Source organism: Ambystoma mexicanum, chromosome 8 (assembly GCF_040938575.1).
Source record: "Ambystoma mexicanum isolate Mex_15411 chromosome 8, UKY_AmexF1_1, whole genome shotgun sequence".
Taxonomy (NCBI): domain Eukaryota; kingdom Metazoa; phylum Chordata; class Amphibia; order Caudata; family Ambystomatidae; genus Ambystoma; species Ambystoma mexicanum.
In genome coordinates this window covers 1,081,439,531-1,081,460,246 of record NC_090929.1, presented here as the reverse complement: position 1 = coordinate 1,081,460,246, position 20,716 = coordinate 1,081,439,531, and the positions used below count along the sequence as shown (strand labels likewise).

The following is a 20,716-nucleotide window of genomic DNA, read 5'->3' as shown; positions in this document are numbered from 1 at the left end:
CTTTAGTCACCTTCAGGCACTCCGGGGGCAGTGCTAGCTGGCACACTCTGCCCGGCACTCTCTTTGATACTTATAGGCATAACACTTGTCCATAATTTCAGGCAATGCCATACCACGTGAAGGCTCCCTATTCTCATCTTCCCTTTCTTCCTTGCTGGCATCCGTTATTACCTCATCATCATATGCACAGATATTCATTAATTAATTAACGGATGTGTCTGCTGTTAGAGTCAGGTCAACTTGGGACGCTATCTGAGATCCCACACTGTGTTTTACCACTTCTTCATCCTTTTTTGGCTTTGTGCCTTGTCTTTAGGAGTTGACAAATACATTCACAGATTTTAGGTTTCTCTGAATTCTTTTTGATCCCAAGTTGTTTCTTTTTCTTGTACTGTTTTGATTTTTCAAATTTTTTTTCCTGGAGTGGCTTAGTCAGGGTAGCACTGTTCTTTTGGAATATCGAATAGGTTTTATCTTTCTCCTCTACCGTTTGACATTCCTCAACGTCAGGGTTACCGATAATGCCCTCACCATTTGCTGACGTTGACAGTTCAGAGGGGCTTGTGGCAGAACTTTGAGCTTTGTTCCTGCTACCCCCCCCCACTTGAGCTCAGCTCTGCTCCATGTGATGCAGCCTGAATAACAGGATCGGCCTGAGGTTCATTACTCTCTTCTTAGTCAATGACTTCACAACCGGGCGGATGTACATCTATTTCCGCCAGTGCACCATTCTTCTGGCTAGCTCCTGCATCAAAGACACCTTCGTCAATCATCGAGGCCATCATACCCAAGCTTGCATTCATTTTCATTTGTTGAGGATTTACGGTGAGATTAGAATTAGCTTCTTTGTGTACATTTTGATTGTGTTTAAGGAGGCCAAGAGCTTCTCTAGCGACTTCTGCCAGGTCTCTTATCTTCACTGTTTCTTTTTTGGTCCACAAGCTCTTTAAGCGACAGATCTATTATTTTTATATTGCCCCATATCTTTGCTTTCACAGAAGTATTATCTGATTCACTAGTTACCAATTTCGAGTTCATAAGTGCTCACAGTGTTGATAAATCCTTTAAGCTTTCATTAATTTGTTCATATAGCACAATCATGGGTGCAATTGATATGGCCAATGAGGACATAATGTACGGTCTAAGGTCATTTAATGATTCTTTGACAAGGTTCTAAATATTCTTCTCTTTAAGAGCCCGATTAGCATTGGCTTTATATTGGAGACGTCTTATTTTTGGGTATTGCCATTCCATGATAGATGATTCCAATAAGGTTTCATCTGACGAAGAAGATGAATTACAATTTCTTTTGGACTGCTCAGGTAATATGTCTTCATAATTGGGTTGCTTCTTGCTAAGACTTCTGCCAAGCATATCGTCTGTGGTACTTGCTGTATTGTTCCGCAACTTGTTTCTGTTTTGAGAACAGAAGATCACTGGTAGCAGACTCAAATCTATCCAGCGACGTTTCCGTGAGCTTGGCGGCCATTTGTACACCGGACTAGTCATGTTTGTGTTGCTACAGACTGCAAACAGCAACTCCAACAATTCATTATCCTTGTTCCGATTGTCCTCACCACCTTCAATGGGTATGAATTGCTTACAGATTTCGCATTTAGATCACTGTTCATTTTTGTTAAATCCTGCAGCAGTTTGTCTACAACTGTCAATGAGACGCACGTTTCTTGGGGGTAGGACTCTTGTTCACACTTTTATTGGTTCCATCCTTATTTTTTATTTGCAAAAAGGAGTCCGGGTTGGCTTGAAACGGAATGTCAATGTCCTCATGTACTGGGGCATGCATTTCATTTGGCTCCTTCTCTTCTTCCCTACTTATTGCTGGTATTTGCGTTTGTTCCAATATTAAGACCGTACTTGATGCATTTTTACGATCCTGTTGTCTCTTTTTACCCATGTCTATTTCCAGAATGAGCAATGTTGATGAGTTTGTTTTGGTTGGAAAGCTTGTGCTTTCGATCCAATTACCAGTGATTTCGGATGTCAGGCGCTGCATTCGACTACCTCGCCTGGCATCAGTGGCATCTGTTGGAATCAGAGACATTTTTAAAGTTTGCCCACGCTAACATTCGTTATGAGGGTATAGTATCCAGATTCCTTACATCTTTTATTTCCTCCGCGATGGAACACATCAGATTTTCGAACTGATTGTCATTTATGACCTTTCGGTGTGGGAGTAACAGTTCGCGTAATTGAGCTAGATCATTCTCACGTTCAGCATTTAGGAGATTTAACGTGTAGTGCGCTACTGTATTCTTTACGGCACACAATGCTTAAGTGTCACACCACTTGTGTTCACACTGATCGCCTCGCCCCTTTTGTACCACATGCTCATAATTCACTGGATGTAAACTACTGTTCATGTTGTTCACATTCGTGTCATTGTTCAATATACGCATTATATAGGTAACTGAGACAAGGGTAAAGACAGGGGTAGAGCATTGGGGTCTTACTTGTCGTTTGCCGCGCTCGAATTCCATGCGGCTTGTAGGTGGAATGATACTGGCACGATCTCCCTCACCACCGTGCCGAAGTTGCAAACGGGTGAGCGGCTGCCGATGTTTTTGCATAAGCTCTCTCTTGTTCCATAATGAGAGCAGCTCGAACTTGAGCCTCGCAAGCCTCCAGAGACTCATGAGACTCAGCTCAGACTCCACAGATTGCAAGGGTTTTTGTGTAGAACTCCGCCCAGTCATCAATGGGAATGGAAAGATGCCCTCAGCAGACTCACGAGACTCTGCTCAGACTCCACTACTTAGACATAAATGTTTCACTTGACATTGAAAAAAGGAATTACCATTACCCAACTGAATGTTGCTTATTCTGTTTTCATTGAAACATGGAGAGATTTGAACCCATGACTGTGCGGTTATACCTGGTTGCTAAAGATAAAATTAAGGTATTAGCCCATTGAACTACCTTAACAAGTTTCAGTAAATGTCACCATTCACATCTGTCACATAGATTTGTTATTCCAGTTTAGTTTATCCTTCATTCGACAAATTGCATGGATTTGATTTTGATTTTTACACCCTGCAAAATAATGCAACACTTTTTGCATGATAATTCATCATTCTGAGCCCACATGGTTTTTGCTTTTTTGTGAACATGTGACTAATGTACGGGACATGCTCAAAGTAATGCACTGCCAGTTCAAGTGAGGAAACACAAATAAGTTTGAAGCGAAAAGCAGCAGCTTTTCTTCAGCTCTCGCATTCTTTTTCTTGCAGCAACAGCAAACTAACTCATCACATCAAAACAAGAAGGCTGACACCGTGGGACTCTGACTAACTGAGCGGTAAAACAGCTTTCAACCCGGCGAATTTTCCATGATGACCATGTATGCAAAAGTCACTGAAAGGGATCCGCCACACATACTAACTGCGCTACTTCAATTCAGAAGATTTTACAAGGCTTCGGCAAAACAGTAGCATCCCAATGAAGACAGCCGTAATCAACTGAATCCCACGGCAGTTGTTTTGTAGTTTTTATTATTAAACATTTATTTAGGATTTACAACGCGCATTCCATAGGCAGCATAGAAAAACCTTGGGATCTGGGGCTAAATTTAAGCTGAGCGCGGTATATCTGAGCCCTGCATATGGATGAAGGCTCCGGCATACACATAGACGGCCTCTGCCTCAAGCTTCTATGGTTCAAGATGCGCACACGCAAGGTGCATATGAAAAAAAAGTAATGCTAGATTAATTTGGTTTAAATTTAAAGGAATATTATATAAAGGCGCCATGTACAGAAATATGTTTTAAAACTGTAATATATGTTTAGTAGCAGAGTGTAATATGCTCATAATTTATTTCTCAAATAGTACCTAAATGCCATAATCTCTAAAAGGAAAACAACTACTTTGTTGTTTAGCGGGTGTCTTAATTGAAGGAAAATGATTAGCAAGATTGTCCCTGCATTGGCAGAGCACTGAACTAAGCAGTTTATCCAAAATGGCTGCCACCATGGAAGAGCTCAGAGCTCAAAGAGTTTGTAAGAAAGGCAGGAAGTGGTGGGATTAGCCATAGGAAATAGCATAACTAGGGGCACGGAATGGTAGGGCTTCTAACCAAACAATACTCAGACAACACTGTATCCCTCCTCAAATGTCATTTAAGCGTTCACCACTCATAAGAAGCCCTTCTCCATATGTGTACATGAATCAGTACTTGAATGCAATAGTGTGGGCTATTATAAGTGTTGCAAACAACACCTAATAGCACAAACTAAAAATGACAGAGGATTCGGAGTCACAGTTTAGACCTTTACTCTTAAAGAAATTCCTATTGACAGCAGTTCATCATGCACTATAATAGATATGCAGTACAATGACGTCTCTCACCTGTAAATATGTAGCGCTAGGCAGTGAGCCTGCCAGCGCACAGAGGAAGCATTGGATTCCAGCAGGAAGCAGCGCAAAAACTGGATCAAAGTCTCCTTGTCAGCAAATTTATTGAGCTGGTTGACCAGGGCAGTGCAGAGTTGCTCTTCTTGACTACTAGATGCTTCACCTAATCAAGAGAACATAGTGAAGACAATAAAACACAGATCCTTTGCTTCGCTTCAAAATTCACTCATTCCATATATACTACAAGCAGCATCTCACAGACAAAGAGATGCTCCTTCAGACTACATGCGACATTACCAAAGAACAATTTACTTACCCATGTGGTAACATTCTTTCTACTGGATGTTCCTCCCACAGATTCCTCATCTTTACTATACCGATATGCTGCTTGCAGTTTCAGAAACATTTTCTGACAGCAGAGGGCGTGGTGCAGCATTGGGTCCATGTCCCTCAGCGGCTATCATTCCCGCACTCAGACGGGGCATTGAATGTGGTATAAATAGCACGCCCTGCACCCATTGCCTCGGTTCTAGTTTTTCCTCCTTTTGCACTGCCGTCTACAGGACACATAACCCTGCATGGACGTTGAAAGAGAGAGAAGTGTATTAAAAGAATTCACCAACAGTCAGAGGGGCATGCTGTTGGGCATTGAGGAATCCGTGGGAGGAACATCCAGTATTAAGAACATTACCAGAGCTAAGTAATTTGTCCTTCTAATGGATTGTGTCCTCCCATGGGTTCTCATCTTTGATAGAATCCCATAGCAGTTAGATAGACTGAGGTCGGACCACTGGATTGTTGTTACTGGTTCATACTGTACAAAACAGCCTTCCCAAACCTAGTGTCCTGACCTGATAAGGTGACCATAAAGTAATGTTTTGAAAAGGTGTGTATCGAACACCAAGTTTCAGTATTACAAAAATCCTGCACCGGTACACATCTTTGAAGAGCCAAAGTGGTTGCCACTCCTCTGTTGGAATATGCCCTTAGATTGTCAGGGACATCTTTTCCAGCCAACTAATAACATTCTGAAATGCACAGAATGATCCTGGTCTGTTTAGTTACAGCTTGACCCAGTCTGTGTCCAGTGTAATCAACAAAGAGTTGATTGTCCTGCCTGATATTTGCCAATCTGGCAATATAAAAGCTCAGAGCCCTTTTTGGGTCAAGTGTGTGTAACCTCTCTTCCTCCTTGGAAGGATGAGGAGGTGGATAAAATGCTGGCAAAAGTAATCTTTTGGGTCAGATTGACTTCGTTCACCACCTTGGAAAGAATGGCTGAACAAACCCTCAGGACTACCTTGTACTTAGAAAAAGTTTTGAAAGGTGGATTATGATGAAAGACAACATGCGGGGTCAAGGTGAGTGAAAAGTCTTTACTTAAGATTAACACTAAAGAGCTGCAGCATTTCCCATCCTTGAGCAGTATCCAACAGACTAATTTCTTATCGTAATACTCAATAACCTCCTCTAACATAATCAGGTCCCCTCTGATGTCACCAGCTGCTGCAGGGTTTCACAGATCAAGTATGCACCTATGTACATTGCTCAAACCTTTAACTACATACACTATATAACACACCTACTCCCCTTCCAATGAACTGAAGAAAGAATCATGAAATGTACATGTGAGATGAACCAATTTTAAAACACGTCGAATTGAACATGCATGAGAGGTGTGTGTGTATGTGTGTGTGGACTACAGCGGCTGAGGGGAGCACCTATGATCTCTCTTCACATTGCGCTCCTTATTCCACACATTACCACTCCACCTGCACCGCATTGCCATAATCATTCCCCACAGTTTTGGCACAGGAAAACTTAGAATTTGCCTTACATCATACTGTTCTTCGATGTAGTGCCTTAGATCACTTCTATATCCAGACACTTAGTAAACAAGTCCATGACCACAACGACATAAGAGTCATTAATACCATGAAAATTGAATGGCCCTAATGAATCTATAGCAATGTTGTCCCAGAGAATTCTGGGTGCTTGTGGTACACTCATGGGTGGAGTTCTTGTATCCAAGACCTTGTTGATGCTATTAGACTCTTCGCACTCCTTAATCCTCGCCTCAACAAACCTGTCCATGGCAGGCCACCAGAAATCCATTCTTATGAGGACTTTGGTTTTACAGATCCCCATATGTGCACTATGTCCTATATACACCACCCTTTCTTGCATCCCCACAGGGAGTAATAATCTCTGACCTCTGCACACCAAGTCATCCGAAACATTTAATTCCTCCTTCACTTTTCTGAATTCTTTGAGTTTATCACCCAACTTTTGATGATTGCTCCGAGTCCATCACGTTTCCACCATCCATTTCACCTCTTGGTACAACCTGTCATCCTGACAAGCCCCACGGCAGTGCTCTTCACGCAATAACTCCTCCACAACAAATATGTCCTTGATCCCTTCATCTGTCAAAAAGTCAAGCTCACCACCTTTGACAAGGGGACGCCTGGATAACACATCGGTCACACATTATCCTTCCCATTTACATGCTCTACCACAAATTCAAGACCTTGCAAACTTGCTATCCATATGGAAATCCTCCTTGATACTCCGTCTAAACCTTTTTTTAATCAAAAAAAGTAACTAACGGCTTGCGGTCAGTTCCAACAGTAAATTCTCTACCATACAAATGCACTCTGAAGCCAGTGCCTCCTGTTTAATCACGGAATAATGCGTTTCCACCTCCTTGAGTGCCCTTGAGGCATAGGCTATGGTATGCAAACCACTTCCATCCTCTTGCATTAGCATACCCCCAGACCAAATTCCGAGGCAAACTCTTACAAACTCTTCTTCGCATCCGTCGTCCCACTCAAATTTCACAACTTTCCTGGTCATGATTCGCATGTTCACTGTTTTACTCGCAAGATTTTTAACAAATTTAGCATAGTACTCAATCATCCCCAGAAAGGATGGCACTTCAGTTTTGTGGTGATTGCATCTCCATAATGGCTCTCACAATGCTCAACGAAGACCATCTCCTGACACAATGTAGCGCAATTAATGCACTCGCGGCACACCTAATCTGCACTTTTGCAATGTTATTATCATACCAGCCACTTCCAAAGTCAACACATGCTTCAATCTTATGTCATGTTCACTTCTGTCTTCCCCCCACACAAGAATAACATCTTGGTAAAACTTGACACCATTTAGCCCACCTAAAATATTGTGCATCACACTTGGGAAAACACTGGCTGCTGAAATCAGCCCAAACGGCATCCGAACACATTTGAACATGTGGGCTGAACGTGAGTGCATCATGAGAGGTAGGGTGCATCCTAATCTGGTGATGGGCAGATTTGAGGTCTAATAGTGAATAGACTTTAGAACCACTCAAATCTGTAATCATCTCGTCAATTTTCAGTAAGGGAAATCTTACAGTTACAATATTTCTGTTAATTTGCCTGAGAACTATAATTTTAATTTAATTTAATTCTTATAGAGCGCCACATGCCCATAGGCCTCAGGGCACACACAAAAACAGCAAAAAAACAGCAACAATCAAATACATGACAGACGAAAGTCAGAGCCAGAAGAGGACAAACATGCAAGGAGGCATTGAGCCAGGTTTAAAATTGTAAAGGTGGTGCTTCACCCGTTTCTTTAAAAAAAGTGATTGTGCTTGCTGATCTAATAGGGCCTGGTAAAGCATTTCATGCTAGGGGAGCCTGGACATCAAAGGTTGTACCACCAAACCTGACCAGCTTGTATCTGGGCTGAAGGAGTTTAAGATTGTCCTGAGAGTGCAGAACGTGCCCTGGTTTGTTCACCTTAATCCAGTCCTTCAAATATTTAGGACTGGTGCCAGTCCAGCATTTATAAGACAATGTCAGTATCTTGTGAGTGATCCGATGTCCTATGGGGAGCCAATGGAGATCCTTTCTGGTATCTAAAATATGGTTCCGTCTAGACAAGCCATGAATGGCGCGAACTGCACCATTTTGAGAGACCTGGGGAGAATGAATATTTGTTTGCGACGTGCCAGTAAGACCATTACAGTAGTCCAGCATTGAATTAACTAGGGCAGTGGCAAATGGAGAACAATTCCTGACTGGAATGAAAGGCCAGATATGACTAAGAAGCCCTGTTATTTAGCCACAAGAGGAGTAGAGATGGAGACATGAGTTTTCATAGTATGTTGGCTATCAAGAAAAATACAGAGCGTCTTCACACTTTTTGAGACAGCGATAGAGTGGCCGGCAATGGAGAAGCTACTATAAACTAGGTCAAGCTTCTTCAGTCGAGGGCCAGACGCCACTATCAGGAGCTTGGTTTTGTCCTTATTAAGGGCTGAAGAGTTGTCAGCCATCCACCTCTGAACAGCATTATGCACTTTGTTGATGGCAACCGAGTACTGTGTGTGATCACCAGTAAGCTCGAGGACGACCTGGGGGTCGTCAGCGTAGTTGGTGTACTGTACACCCAGGAGGTCCTGGATACTGAGGAGGGGCCGGATGTAGACATTAAAGACCATAGGTGCAATACACGATCCCTGAGGGACGTTGCAGGTATGAGTAATGGGAAGGGAGCTCGCTTCACCCACAGCCACTCTCGAAGTGCGTAGTCACAAGAAGAAAGTGATCCACTGAGCTGCCAAATCTAAGAAGTGTGCCTGGTCGTTTACTCTGGTCACCAACACAGAGTGATCAACCAGATCAAAGACTGCAGAGAGAGACAAGAGCATTAGCAGGGCAGCCCCTGTCCACTATGCTGGCCAAGATGGATTTAAGATCCAGCATAGCAGTTTCTGTTCCACGCTTAGCTCTGAAACCCAACCGGCGATCCCCCAGGATAATGCGTTCTTCGAGGTGACCCTGAATCTGTAAGTAGGCTACTTTGTCCATGATCTTAAGCAAAAATTGCACGTTTGTAACGGGCCGATAGCTGATGGCCAAGGCTGGAGCCAGAGAATATTTCTTAAGCAGTCATGTAATCCAAGCCTCTTTAAGAGAAGAGGGGACAGAGAGATTAATAAATCTAGTTATCCAGGGGGACAAGTATCTCAGGAGGCATTCTAAGAATATTAATAGGGCAGCTGTCTCCCAGGCAAGAAGAAGATTTCATGGCAAGAATTGTCTTAGAGATTTGGAGAGAGGGAAAGGAGGGATAGTTGAACACTAGCGGAGAGGGAGGCAGTCTAGTCTCACCAGAGTACTCTTGAAGGTCCCGTATGTTCGGCCTGAGTCCAAGGATTTTTGCAGAAAATTCACCATGAATGGCCTGGCACCAAGCAGTGTCTTTGGTGATAACCTGATTGACAGTTGGTGGATCCTCAGATTCAGTGAGAATTTTGAACAATTCACTTGAACTAGACCGAGCATCAGTGATTCTGGTATTAAAGTAGGAGGGTTTTGCTACAATGATCGCTGTTTTAAACTCTATTTCGCTGCCTTTTTGCAAAGGCTGAGAGAAGGGGAGCAGAGGGGGGGATTCCTGCGCCAATTCCATTCTAAAGCTTGTACATGGCCTTATATATCCATTGGGCTTTTTAACAATCACATTCTGATGCTTCCGACCTCTCAATGATGCCTTCTTTGAGCATCATTTCAATTTCCAATTCTACCTCTCTTTTACATGCTAGAGGAACGGGTCTAGGTTTTGCCACAAACGGAACAGCATTCTTCTTAAGCTTGATTTTGTGACTAAATCCCTTTAAACACCCAACATCAGATCTGAATACATTGGGTGTCCAATTGGCTACCTCCTTCTCATCCAACTCTTCGTAGACCTTTGTTGCATATTCTTGTGAATCCGTTGCTACCATATTAAATCCATTATGTACCTGTTCCTTACCATTGGGGTCCAGTTTCATTCCAAGAGTTGCCTGACAGCTCCACGACAGTAGATTCCCCCTACATTGGTCACATATTTTGCTAGTGGTGGTTTTACCTTTAACCGATAGCATTGCATCTAACTCTCAGATTATTATTATGGGGTTCTCACCATATGTATTGGCTTTTATCCTGGCCTCTTAATATACACTTTGAAAGACCTTCTTCTCAAGACTTCTTACTAATCAAGGTGTAGTCCGCACCACTGTCCACTAACATTTCAATAAATACTCCATTTTGTTTTTTATCTTAATTTCACACACCGCATCCACCACTTGTACAACATTAAACCTTTCATACACATCTTTATATCATCAGCAGCATCTTCTATAATTCCCATATTTCCATTCCACAATCAACAGCACTTGGATATGTGTCCTCTTTTCCCACATCGCCTACATTCAACGTGTAGCGCTGTACTTTCTCCGTCTTTTTCGAAATGTTCGGCACTCCCACATCTATAGCAACCCCTAAAAAAAAATAAAAAATAAAATAAAAAAAAAAAATCGAGATCCTCCATGACCAAAGGACATGACTTTTCGGTTGCTTGGAAAGCCTCTACTTCTTCCTCTGTTTCTGTCAGTATCTTCATCTCTTCCTCCGTTTCTCCAGTCATTTTCCTTGTCTGCGTTATGTGCATTTTCTCCTCTTGCTAAAGCTTTACTGTCTGGTCTATCTTTCTGCACCAAGCTAGTTCCAAGCTGCTCAAGGGTCTTCCTTGAATTGTCTGTTCCTTTCTTGTTTTCCTTAAACTCTTTAATGCACAACGCTGTATGTTCCACTTTTTTGCCATTTCTGTCGTTCAGTCAAGATCAGGATCTTTTTCTTTCCAGAGCTACTCACTTACGTTGGCCTCGGCACATTTAATCATTAATCGATTCTGCGATCTCAAGGGTCGCATGGACAAACTGGAGGACAAAATGGAGGGGATGGAGAATAATCATTTGCAGATGGACCTGCTGGATATGAAATATGAGGCACGCCTGACGGACCTAGAGCTGAGGGAAGAAGAAACACTTCTGAAACTGGATGATTTGGAAAATAGGGAGCGCCGGAAGAACTTGCGCATCCTGGGAGTCAGAGAGAGCAGAAGGGAGAATCAGCGACAGAGGTGGGAAGGAAGGTGCAAGGACTGATCAACCAGCTCTTTGCCTTGGAAGGTGGAAAGGAGGTGCAACTTGAAACTGGCTCACAGAGGTGGAGGAGGGAAAGGGCCAAGGTCGATAGTATTTGTATTTATTTTGTTTATATAGCGCTTTACTCCAAAGCGCCGAATATTTTAACAACTTGGTACATATAACAATAGTAGTAGGATAGGACTAGTAGGATAGTAGTCCGCTTCTTAAGGTACAGAGAGAAAATGGAGGTCCTGGAGAAGGCAAAGCGTCTGTGGAGCTTCCAATATGAGGGAGACACAATCAGGGTGTTCCAGGATCTTTCAGGACTCACTCTGTCCTGTCGCAGAGATTGCCGCCCCCCCTTACACAGTGGCTCACCGAAAAGGGATACCACTGGTCCTTTCCATTCGCCCCGTCATTTGAAAGAGGAGAGGCAGACTATCGGGTGACCAGTGGTCAGGAGGCACAACAGGTCCTCCAGGTCCTCAAGGGTGAAGACTCGAGCAAAGGCCCGGAAGGGGCGGGGGCCGGATTGGTGGAACAGAGTGGACCGGAGGGTCCACAGAATGTAAAGAAGATGATGCCGGGTGGCAGGAAGTTCAAGAGGAGGTCCAACAAGGCCGAAACATGTCTGGGGTTGCTTGGTTTTCTGTGCAGAGGGGACCCGGCCTAGCAGTTCGGGCTGGGCTGCTACCTTCGGTGGCGGCAGCTGCTGACTGATTTGCACATGGCTGGTCCCCTTTTGCAATGGCGCAGACGGGCTAAAAAACGGTGGTGTGGAAGGTTGCCCAGAGCAATTGCCAGTGGTTTAGATTCATTCGAAACCTTCCACCCATCACCTTTGTGGTCAGTTTGTTTCTCCTTGTGAGAGGGTATGCCCAGATGTGGGTCCCTTGCTCGCTGCGCCACAGGGAACCAGGCAGCACCTCACTGAGGAGGTCCAACAAGGCCGAAACATGTCTGGGGTTGCTTGGTTTTCTGTGCAGAGGGGACTCGGCCTAGCAGTTCGGGCTGGGCTGCTACCTTCGGTGGTGGCAGCTGCTGACTGATTTGCACATGGCTGGTCCCCTTTTGCAATGGCGCAGACGGGATTAAAAACGGTGGTGTGGAAGGTTGCCCAGAGCAATTGCCAGTGGTTTAGATTCATTCGAAACCTTCCAACCATCACTTTTGTGGTCAGGAAGTTCAAGAAGCTCAACACCCCTCCACAGAAGAAGTCCTGAGATTCTTTCATAAAGGGAAGGTGCTAGTAAAGTTATAGAAGGGTAGAAGACACTGTCGCACAATGAGTGACGAGACTGAGGGGGTAATTGAGACGGTGGGAGAGGCAAGCATTTGCCCCTGGTGACCCATCACAAGGTGGGCGCTTTGAAAGGGAGATTGTTTTCTGTTGTGGGGACAGGGGGGTGGGTGGTGTTCGGGGTTAGTAGAGGGGGGGCATATAGTGAACATAAAGATGGAGATCACGGCATCAAAAGGGGTTGAGTGGTCAAGACGCAAGTTCACGCTTCCAGATGGCACATGTTCAGAATGGGGGCCGGGCCGAGGTCCTCAGGATGGGGACTCTGAATGTCAAGGGCCCGAACTCACCCACTAAGCACTCGCTGTTGGGAAGGGAAATACAAAATTGAGATTTTGATGTATTGGTGGTACAAGAGACAAGGTTAATTCAGGGGGAGGCAAGATGTATCGCAGGGGCTCACGTTGGACAGGTATTCTGGGATTCCGGGCCCTCCAAGAGGGTGCTGGGGGCGGAGTAGGCATTATTCTTAACCAGAGAACTCGGATAGTTGAACCACTGGTCTGACGGAGGGCTTGGGCGATTTCTGGGACCCTCAAGCGAGCGCAGTTGACCATTGCCTCGATATATTGCCCAAACATGGGACAGCTACAGGTACCACGGGAAGCCATGGGGCGCTACTTAAGATCACAGTGATCCCACAGGAGGGGGGGAGGGGTAAGGCAACTGGAAGGGGGACTCATGGTCTATATGTTGGACATGGGGCTGATAGATGTATGGAGGGAATGTCACCCCACGGAAAGGGACTTCACACCTTTTTCTCCCCCGTTCACGGAACCAGAACAAGGATCGATTACTGGTTCGTGCATCAGAAACATGTCAGTAGGGTCGCCACAAGTGACCTCACCCCTATCAGTTGGTCAGATCACGACATTGTGGGTATGGGCATAGTGCTGACGGGATTGAGGCCCCAGAATCATTGTGGCGGTGCAATGACGCCCTGCGGAAGGACATTGTCTTTGTGAGAGAAATGAAGGAGGCGATTGAAGAGTTCTTTCACTTTAACGACATAGGGGAGGTCGAATCGGGCATGACGTGGGATGCAGCCAAGGTGACTTGGAGGCGCCTACGTATCTGAGAAGGTGCCGCCAAAAAGAGAGTTAGGACCCTACTAGCTGAGAAACTGAGGGAGGAGATCCGCAAGTTGAACACTTTGGAAGGCAAAGGGGAAAGGAGGAAGGAGGAGGACTTGAGGCTAGCAAGGGAGATGCGTCAGGAGCTGAGGGATATGGAGGTGGGGAAGGCGATTACCGGCCTGCAGTTTCTGAAACAAAGGTATTATGAGAAGGGGATAAGGCAGGCACCTTGCTGGTGGCCAGGCTTCAGGGTCAACGGGCAGAGAGGTGGGTATCGGGGGTTAGGGTTTCAGAAGGGCAATTACACTCCCTGGTGGGAGAGGTGGTGCAGGAATTCGCCACTTTCTATGAACATCTCTATGGGACAGAGGGGGGGCAGAGGAGGAGGTGCTGTGCAGATACTTGGGGGAGGTGACCCTGCCGAAACTCCAAAGTAGTGAGAACATTGAATTGGAAAAACAAGTCACCAAGGATGAAGTGCTAAGGGCAGTTGGCAGCCTTAAGCCACGGAAGGTACCTGGGGTTGACGGGTACACAGTCGGGTTCTACCAGACTTTTGCTGGATCTCTCGCCCAACATCTGGCGAAATTATTTAATAACGTTTTGGCCATGGGGAGGGCACCTCTCTCTTTTGGGAGGGCACTAATAACGGTTATACCAAAGGCTGGTAGGGATCCTGAAAGTTGCAAATCATATTACCCCATTTCCCTACTTAACGTTGAAGCCAACATTTTCACAAGAGTGTTGACCATGCGGATGGAGGGGCTTATGCCAAAATTGGTCCACTTGGACCATGTGGGGTTTATTCAGGGCAGGCAAGGTGCCGACACCCTGCGTAAAACACTGCACCCGATGGAGGCGGCATCAAAGGAGGAAGAGAACCCAGTGCTGATCGCCCTTGAGGCTTTCGATCGGGTGGATTGGAGTTTCTATATGGGGTCTTACTGAAATATGGGTTTCTGCAAGTGGATTTTGAGAGGGATACATGCGCTCTACACAGCCCGGGTGACCGTTAATGGGCGGCTGTCGCTGTCATTTGAACTGCAGAGGGGAACGAGGCAGGGTTGCCCCTCTCGCTTCTCTTATTCGCACTGACAATGGAGGTACTAGCTGAGCGGCAAGGATGGCCCCACAGGTGGAGGGCATTAGGGTGGGTGGGATGGATATCTAAACTGGGGCTTTACGCAGACAATGTGCTGTTGCATTTAGTGAACCCTACCAGCCCCATCCCCGCAGCCCTAGTGATAATTGAGGAGTACGGGCGGTTTTCGGGCTTCAGGGTAAACAAAGGAAAGTCTGTACTTTTTCCCTTCGCTGCAAATTTCTTTAGGGATGTTGAGGCACCACTTAGGCCCCCAGGGTTGGAAAACGCAGCTCGACAGTATCAGATACCTTGGCATCACCATTGTCAGACCAGGGGAGAACTTGGGTCGAGCTAATTATCCTCCCCTCTTCGACAAGTTGTATAGTGAAATGACGGCCTGGGACAGGGGACAGCTGTCGTGGATGGGGAGGCTTATTACAATAAAGATGAACGTCCTCACAAGAGTACTGTACCCGTTCCAAATGCTGCCAGTCCGTGCCCCGGTGACATTTCTGAAAGAGGCTATGTCACGGATTCTGAGGATCCTGTGGCAGAATCAGAAACCCAGTGTGGGATATGAATCGTTAATACTGACGAAGGACTGCAGAGGCTTGGGGCTTCCAGACCTGATGTTGCATTACAGGGCAGCACAACTTAGGGCAATGGTCCCACACCTAAGGGAGGACCCGTAGAGGCAGTGGGTATACCTAGAGAATCAAAATATGCTCCCGGGAACAGGGGGGAATGGCTCTGGGCCCCAACGGGGAGGCTCCAGAGGAGAATCCGAGGACAACCGTTCCTCAGGGTCCACTGGGAGGTGCTGAGCATGGGTGGGAGGGCGAGTGGGGTCACTAGGTGGCCTGCCCCGATGAGCTACATCTGGGCCCGCCCATGTACAAAACATCATACCAGAAGTTACAAGATATCGGGAATGGTTTGAGAGGGGCTCGCTAAGGTGGGTCAATTGTGGAAGCAAGGGGAATTCATAGGTATCCAGGAATTAAATGAGGCCCTAGGCATAGATACATTATCAGTGCTCCTGTACCTTAGATAAAAGGGCATTTTCACAACAGAGAAGTGGAAGGAGTGGATCCAGAGGGATTTTACTCCAGCGGAATGAAGGGTCTTCTCTCACGTCTCCACGGGGCCTTGCTAGAATCAAAGAGGGAGTGGGGGGGGGCAGTACAGGGACTTCGCCGGAGGTGTGAAAGGGACCTGGGTATAGAGTTGGATGAAAACCGCTGGCAAAGGATGTGCAGGCGAGCCTTTAAGATGTCAAATCATGCCAGTATAAGCTCCACAGCCTGAAACTATTGCAAAGCTGCAAGTACGACCCGACACGCCTTTCTAAGATGTTCCCCCACAGTGAACCCCCAGTGCTGGCACGGCTGTGGCAATGGGGCAGACTATTGGCACATGTGGTGGAGCTGCCCTAGGGTTAAGGTATATTGGGCAGAGGTCTTGGGATGGATCAAGGATGCTGATGAGGCGGGGGGAGGGCAGAGTGCGGGCTCGACCCAATGTTGGTACTATTTGGTCTTGAGAGGTGGGAGGGCTGGTGGCACGTCCTCCTACCACTGGCGCATTTCCTTCTTTTAGAGGCTCAGGCATGCCGTGTCAGGTACTGAAAGAGTATGGCGCTTCCAACCCTAAAAGAGTGGTCCAACACAGCAAAGGATACATATTTGATGGAAAAGATTACTGTGGCAATCCATGACAGGAGTGCATTCATAGAGATTGAGTGGCAAAAATTTTGCAAGACCTTTGGGTGAGGGGTTAGAGGGCGGATGGAACATAAGGTAAGACTCGGCCCGGCCCGAATAGACAATAGGAACACAACAGGAAGCACATTATGTTGGGACTTGAGATCTTGAGACCACTTGGACATTGATTTACTTGTTTGGAGTTAGAAAATCCAGATGCAAGGAGATGGGAGTTTAAGCGGAAAGTGTCAGCATCAGAATTGCTTGTCCCTCGAGTTGGATTGTGCCATTGAACATTTTGTTGCTCTCAAAATCAATAAAATGTAATTAAAAAAAAAAAAACACTCTGGTCGAATGAACTTAAATTCCGTCCTCCTTCTGCTGTTGATTCAGGAAGTCTCTACCTCACGTCCCCAAACAATGGTATAGGAGAGTATCCTTTCTCTACAAGGAATAGTTGGAACCATAGGCTGCTAGAATTAATTTTAAAAAATCCTCTTTCCAATTCTTCCATCTGATGACAGCTTCGCCACAAGCTTGAGGTAAGAAATATGATGGGCCAGGTATGTTTGTCATCTTTCTTGTGGAAATAGCCTGTGGAGATGTTTGATGGGTGAGATGGATTGATTGAACAGTATTATCCTGAATTATCTTATTGTGGTTTTTTGTTTGTATAAGCGTGTATTAAGGTCCTTTCTTTTTGCGGACCAGTTTAAACTGAACTATCAATTCAAAATACAGTAAAGCGTTTCCGACTATTTTTTTTTAAATAAATATTTTGTGCTTCTAAGATGTTAGTCAGTTGTGCTTCTGATTGACTCGGGATCTGCTTTCCTGTATAGAAACTTAAAGCATTCTAATGCATCTTACAGAACCACTGCTTGTGCTGGTATAATCCTCATTCACAAAACAATTTGCAACTGGGACAGCGAAGATGTAGTGCGGAAAATTACTCCGGCGTATGTTTCCATGGCACTGGTTACCTTGGAAACATCCCAAACACAATATGGATGCCACGTACTCTGACGTGCAAGGTCACTTCCTTTTCAGAGCACCCACTCTGGATTACATTGCCGGTGATCTTGCGCTGATGCGTGCACCGTCTATTATCCCCAAAAGTCTTTTACTGTGTCCCAGGGGGAAGGGAGGTGTTGGTCCCCCTACAGTCATGTTATTTAATGCACTGATACCCTATCTGGAGAGTCTGTAATGCTCCGTGGGATCCGGTCCCTCTGTGCGCATATAGATCCAGCACAGATCCGTTATAGTGCCAGAGCCGTTTCTTGCACGCACAGCCAGCTCACCTTAATTTTCATATGCAGATACATCCAAGTGCCTTGTGCTCTCACCTTGGTTGTTGGAGGAAACACACGGGGCACAGTCACAAGCACCGTTTTCGTGTCGTTGCAGTCAGCTGTGTTCTTTACAATGTGGGTCTACCGCACCACTGCCTATTTCTGCTGCAGCCCAGGGAGCAGTTCAGCTCGTCGCCAAAATTATGTAAGCCAACATCAAGGGTCAAGGTGAGTAAAGAGAATTTATTTAAGATAATCGTTAAAGGGCAGCAGCATTTACCATCATTGAGCAGTATCCAACTGACTCACTTCTTATCATAACATTCTATAACCTTCTCTGACATCATCATATTCTCTCTGATGTAACCAGCTGCTGCAGCGTTCCAAAGATCAAGTATGCAACTATGTGCATTGCTCAAATCTTTAAATATATACTCTACGTAACCGATTACATGAAAGAGCCTGTAGCTCACTCACTCTGCGAGCAGAACTAATGGCCCCTAGAAAGATAGTCTTAAATGTCAATCTGAGTGTACAGGAACTGAGAGGATCAAATGGCACTCCCATTAAAAATATTACCACCAAGTTCAGATCACAATCTGGGACTATGAAAGGGACCAGTGGAAATATATTTGCAGTCCCTTGAGGAACTGTATCACAATGTTTATTTCAAAATAAGAGCGTTGCTCCAGAGTGTGTTTCAAGATGGATAATTCCACAAGGTAGCCCTTGGCAGTAGCCACGTGCAGCCCTCGATGGGCTAGATGTAACAAGAAAGAAAGCACTGCAGGTGTATCGCAAGTAAAAGGATCAAATATCTTTATCCTTACACCAGCTGTAAAACCTGTTCCAACAGAAGCAGAATAGTGCTTTTGGCCAAAAGCAACATGTCCACAGGAGGTTCCAATCTTTGTATCTTTACTTCTCAGAAACAAAGCCTGGCGGTTCAGAGTTCAGATTTCTGGGTGAAGAAGGTAGCCTCCATCTTGTGAGAGCAGGACCACTCGCTGAAGAAAACGAAATGGAGGGCACATGGACATATCTAGAAGTTAGGGGTACCCTGATCTCCTGGCCTAGTCCGAAGCAATTTGGATCATGGACTTCCCAAACTTCCTCAACCTCCTGATGACATGAAGAATGACAAGGACTGGTGGTAACTTTTACAGTAGTGGACATTTTCAGTCTACCACGAGCGTGTCGCCCAGATCTCCTCTATGAGGACATTCCCTGAAGCAGAACAGGTCGCATTTCCTGTTGATAATGGAAGCGAACAAATACAATTGAGGGGTTCCTCAAAGGGCGAAGATCTCTAGGCGGACTTCCTGAGCTAACTCCCACTCGTCGGAGACTATGCTCTGCCTGCTCAGAGCATCCGCCGTCGTGGTCTCTTCTCCGGCCAGATGAACAGCTGATAAGAGAGATTTTGTTTTGAAGTGCCAAAAACCAGAGCTGTATTTGCCTCCCTTGGACAGTAGTAGTGACCCTACACCTTCTCTCGTTGAGGTAATACATGGCCACTCTGTTGTCCGTAATTATCAGGCTGTCCTTCCCCTGTATGGAAGGCAAAAAGGCCATCAATGCCAGTCGGATGGCCCTCAGCTCTAAAAGATGTATGTGTAGTTTCGATTCTGATGGGGACCGGAGTCCACTGACCGCGAGATCCCCCATCCTGTGAGTGAAGAATCCGGGACTACTGTCATCTCCTGCCAGTGTTGCCAAAAAGGATCCCCTATAATCAAATTCTCTTTGCAGGACCAACACAGGGCCTGCAGGACCTCTGCGACTTAGCTCGGGAGCTGAAGAAGGAACATGTTTCTTACCCGTAACTCCCGTTTACCCAAAGGGGTCTGGCATGGATTAACATGCACATGAATGTTTCCCGTCTTCAGGCTGGGAATCCTCTTTAAAAGAAAAAAGCAGTTTCGCTTTAGCCTGAAAACTGCATTTCTCCTCTATAACCAACCATGTCCTTTGGGTCATACTGCCCCCATCCAATGACAGTCGTCTCCCTAAGCTTCACCCCTGGTGGCCATCTTCCGATTTGGTAGAGCATGTAAAGTGGCATTATGAACCAAGAAGTGCCACAGAGGGGAAGGAGGGAGGGTTTTCCATTGGAATCCATGCCAGACCCATGCTGGAGAACAAGAGCTACAGGTAAGTAGCGTGTTCCTTCTCCAGCATGAGGTCTGGCATGGATTCACATGCTCATAAATACAATTAAACATCATTACATGTACACAACCATGGGAGGTGGCAAGGCTTAACAGAAGCAATACACTTACCCCTGCAACAGACTGACCTCAAGCAAACAGATTGCGTACCAACACTAGGCTGACCCACGGCTCCTCCCTGGAATCGCTATTGACGCAGTAGAACCCTGTGAAGGTGTGCGTGGACCTCCACTTAGCAGCCATGCAGATGTCGAGCAGGGACACAACAGTGAGAAATGCTGTCATTGCTGAGATGGCTCTGGTGGAATGGGCTCTTGGGCAGCCTGGAAAAGGTCTGTTGGCCAGACTATCACTGTGTATGATGCAGCCGGAAGGTGGAAGCCTTAGACAAGTCTGTCCTGTGATTCACAGGTCCAAAATTGACAAACTGTTGTGAAGTCTTCTGAAAATGCTTCGTCTGTGCCACATAAAACTTGAAATGCACGAGCAATGTCCAGCGAATGAAACACCTTCTCAGTGGGTGATGAAGGATTCAGGAAGAAGACTGGTAGAACCAAAGGTTTGTTGAGATGGAATTTAGAAGGAACCTTCGGCATTAAGGAAGGGGGTGGTGGGGGGGATCCGTAGCACCACCCTTGTGGCATGGAAAGACACATTTGGCTGCTTGCAGGAGAGTTCCTGAATCTCCCTGACCCACCTAGCAGAGGTGATGGCCACTAGGAAAGCAGTCTTCCATGAGAGGAACTTC

At 45.8% G+C, this 20,716-nt stretch overlaps 1 protein-coding gene across 6 annotated transcripts in view; it reads right to left on the bottom strand.

Moving 5' to 3' along the window:
- Positions 1–20,716, bottom strand: part of UBR4 (ubiquitin protein ligase E3 component n-recognin 4) — a 2,945,062-nt gene that overhangs the window by 869,434 nt on the left and 2,054,912 nt on the right. For all 6 annotated transcript variants that reach the window (XM_069611069.1, XM_069611071.1, XM_069611072.1 and 3 more), the window contains one exon: positions 4,364–4,532. In XM_069611069.1, coding sequence (XP_069467170.1) covers positions 4,364–4,532 — 169 coding nt within the window. The remainder of the gene's footprint in view (positions 1–4,363; positions 4,533–20,716) is intronic.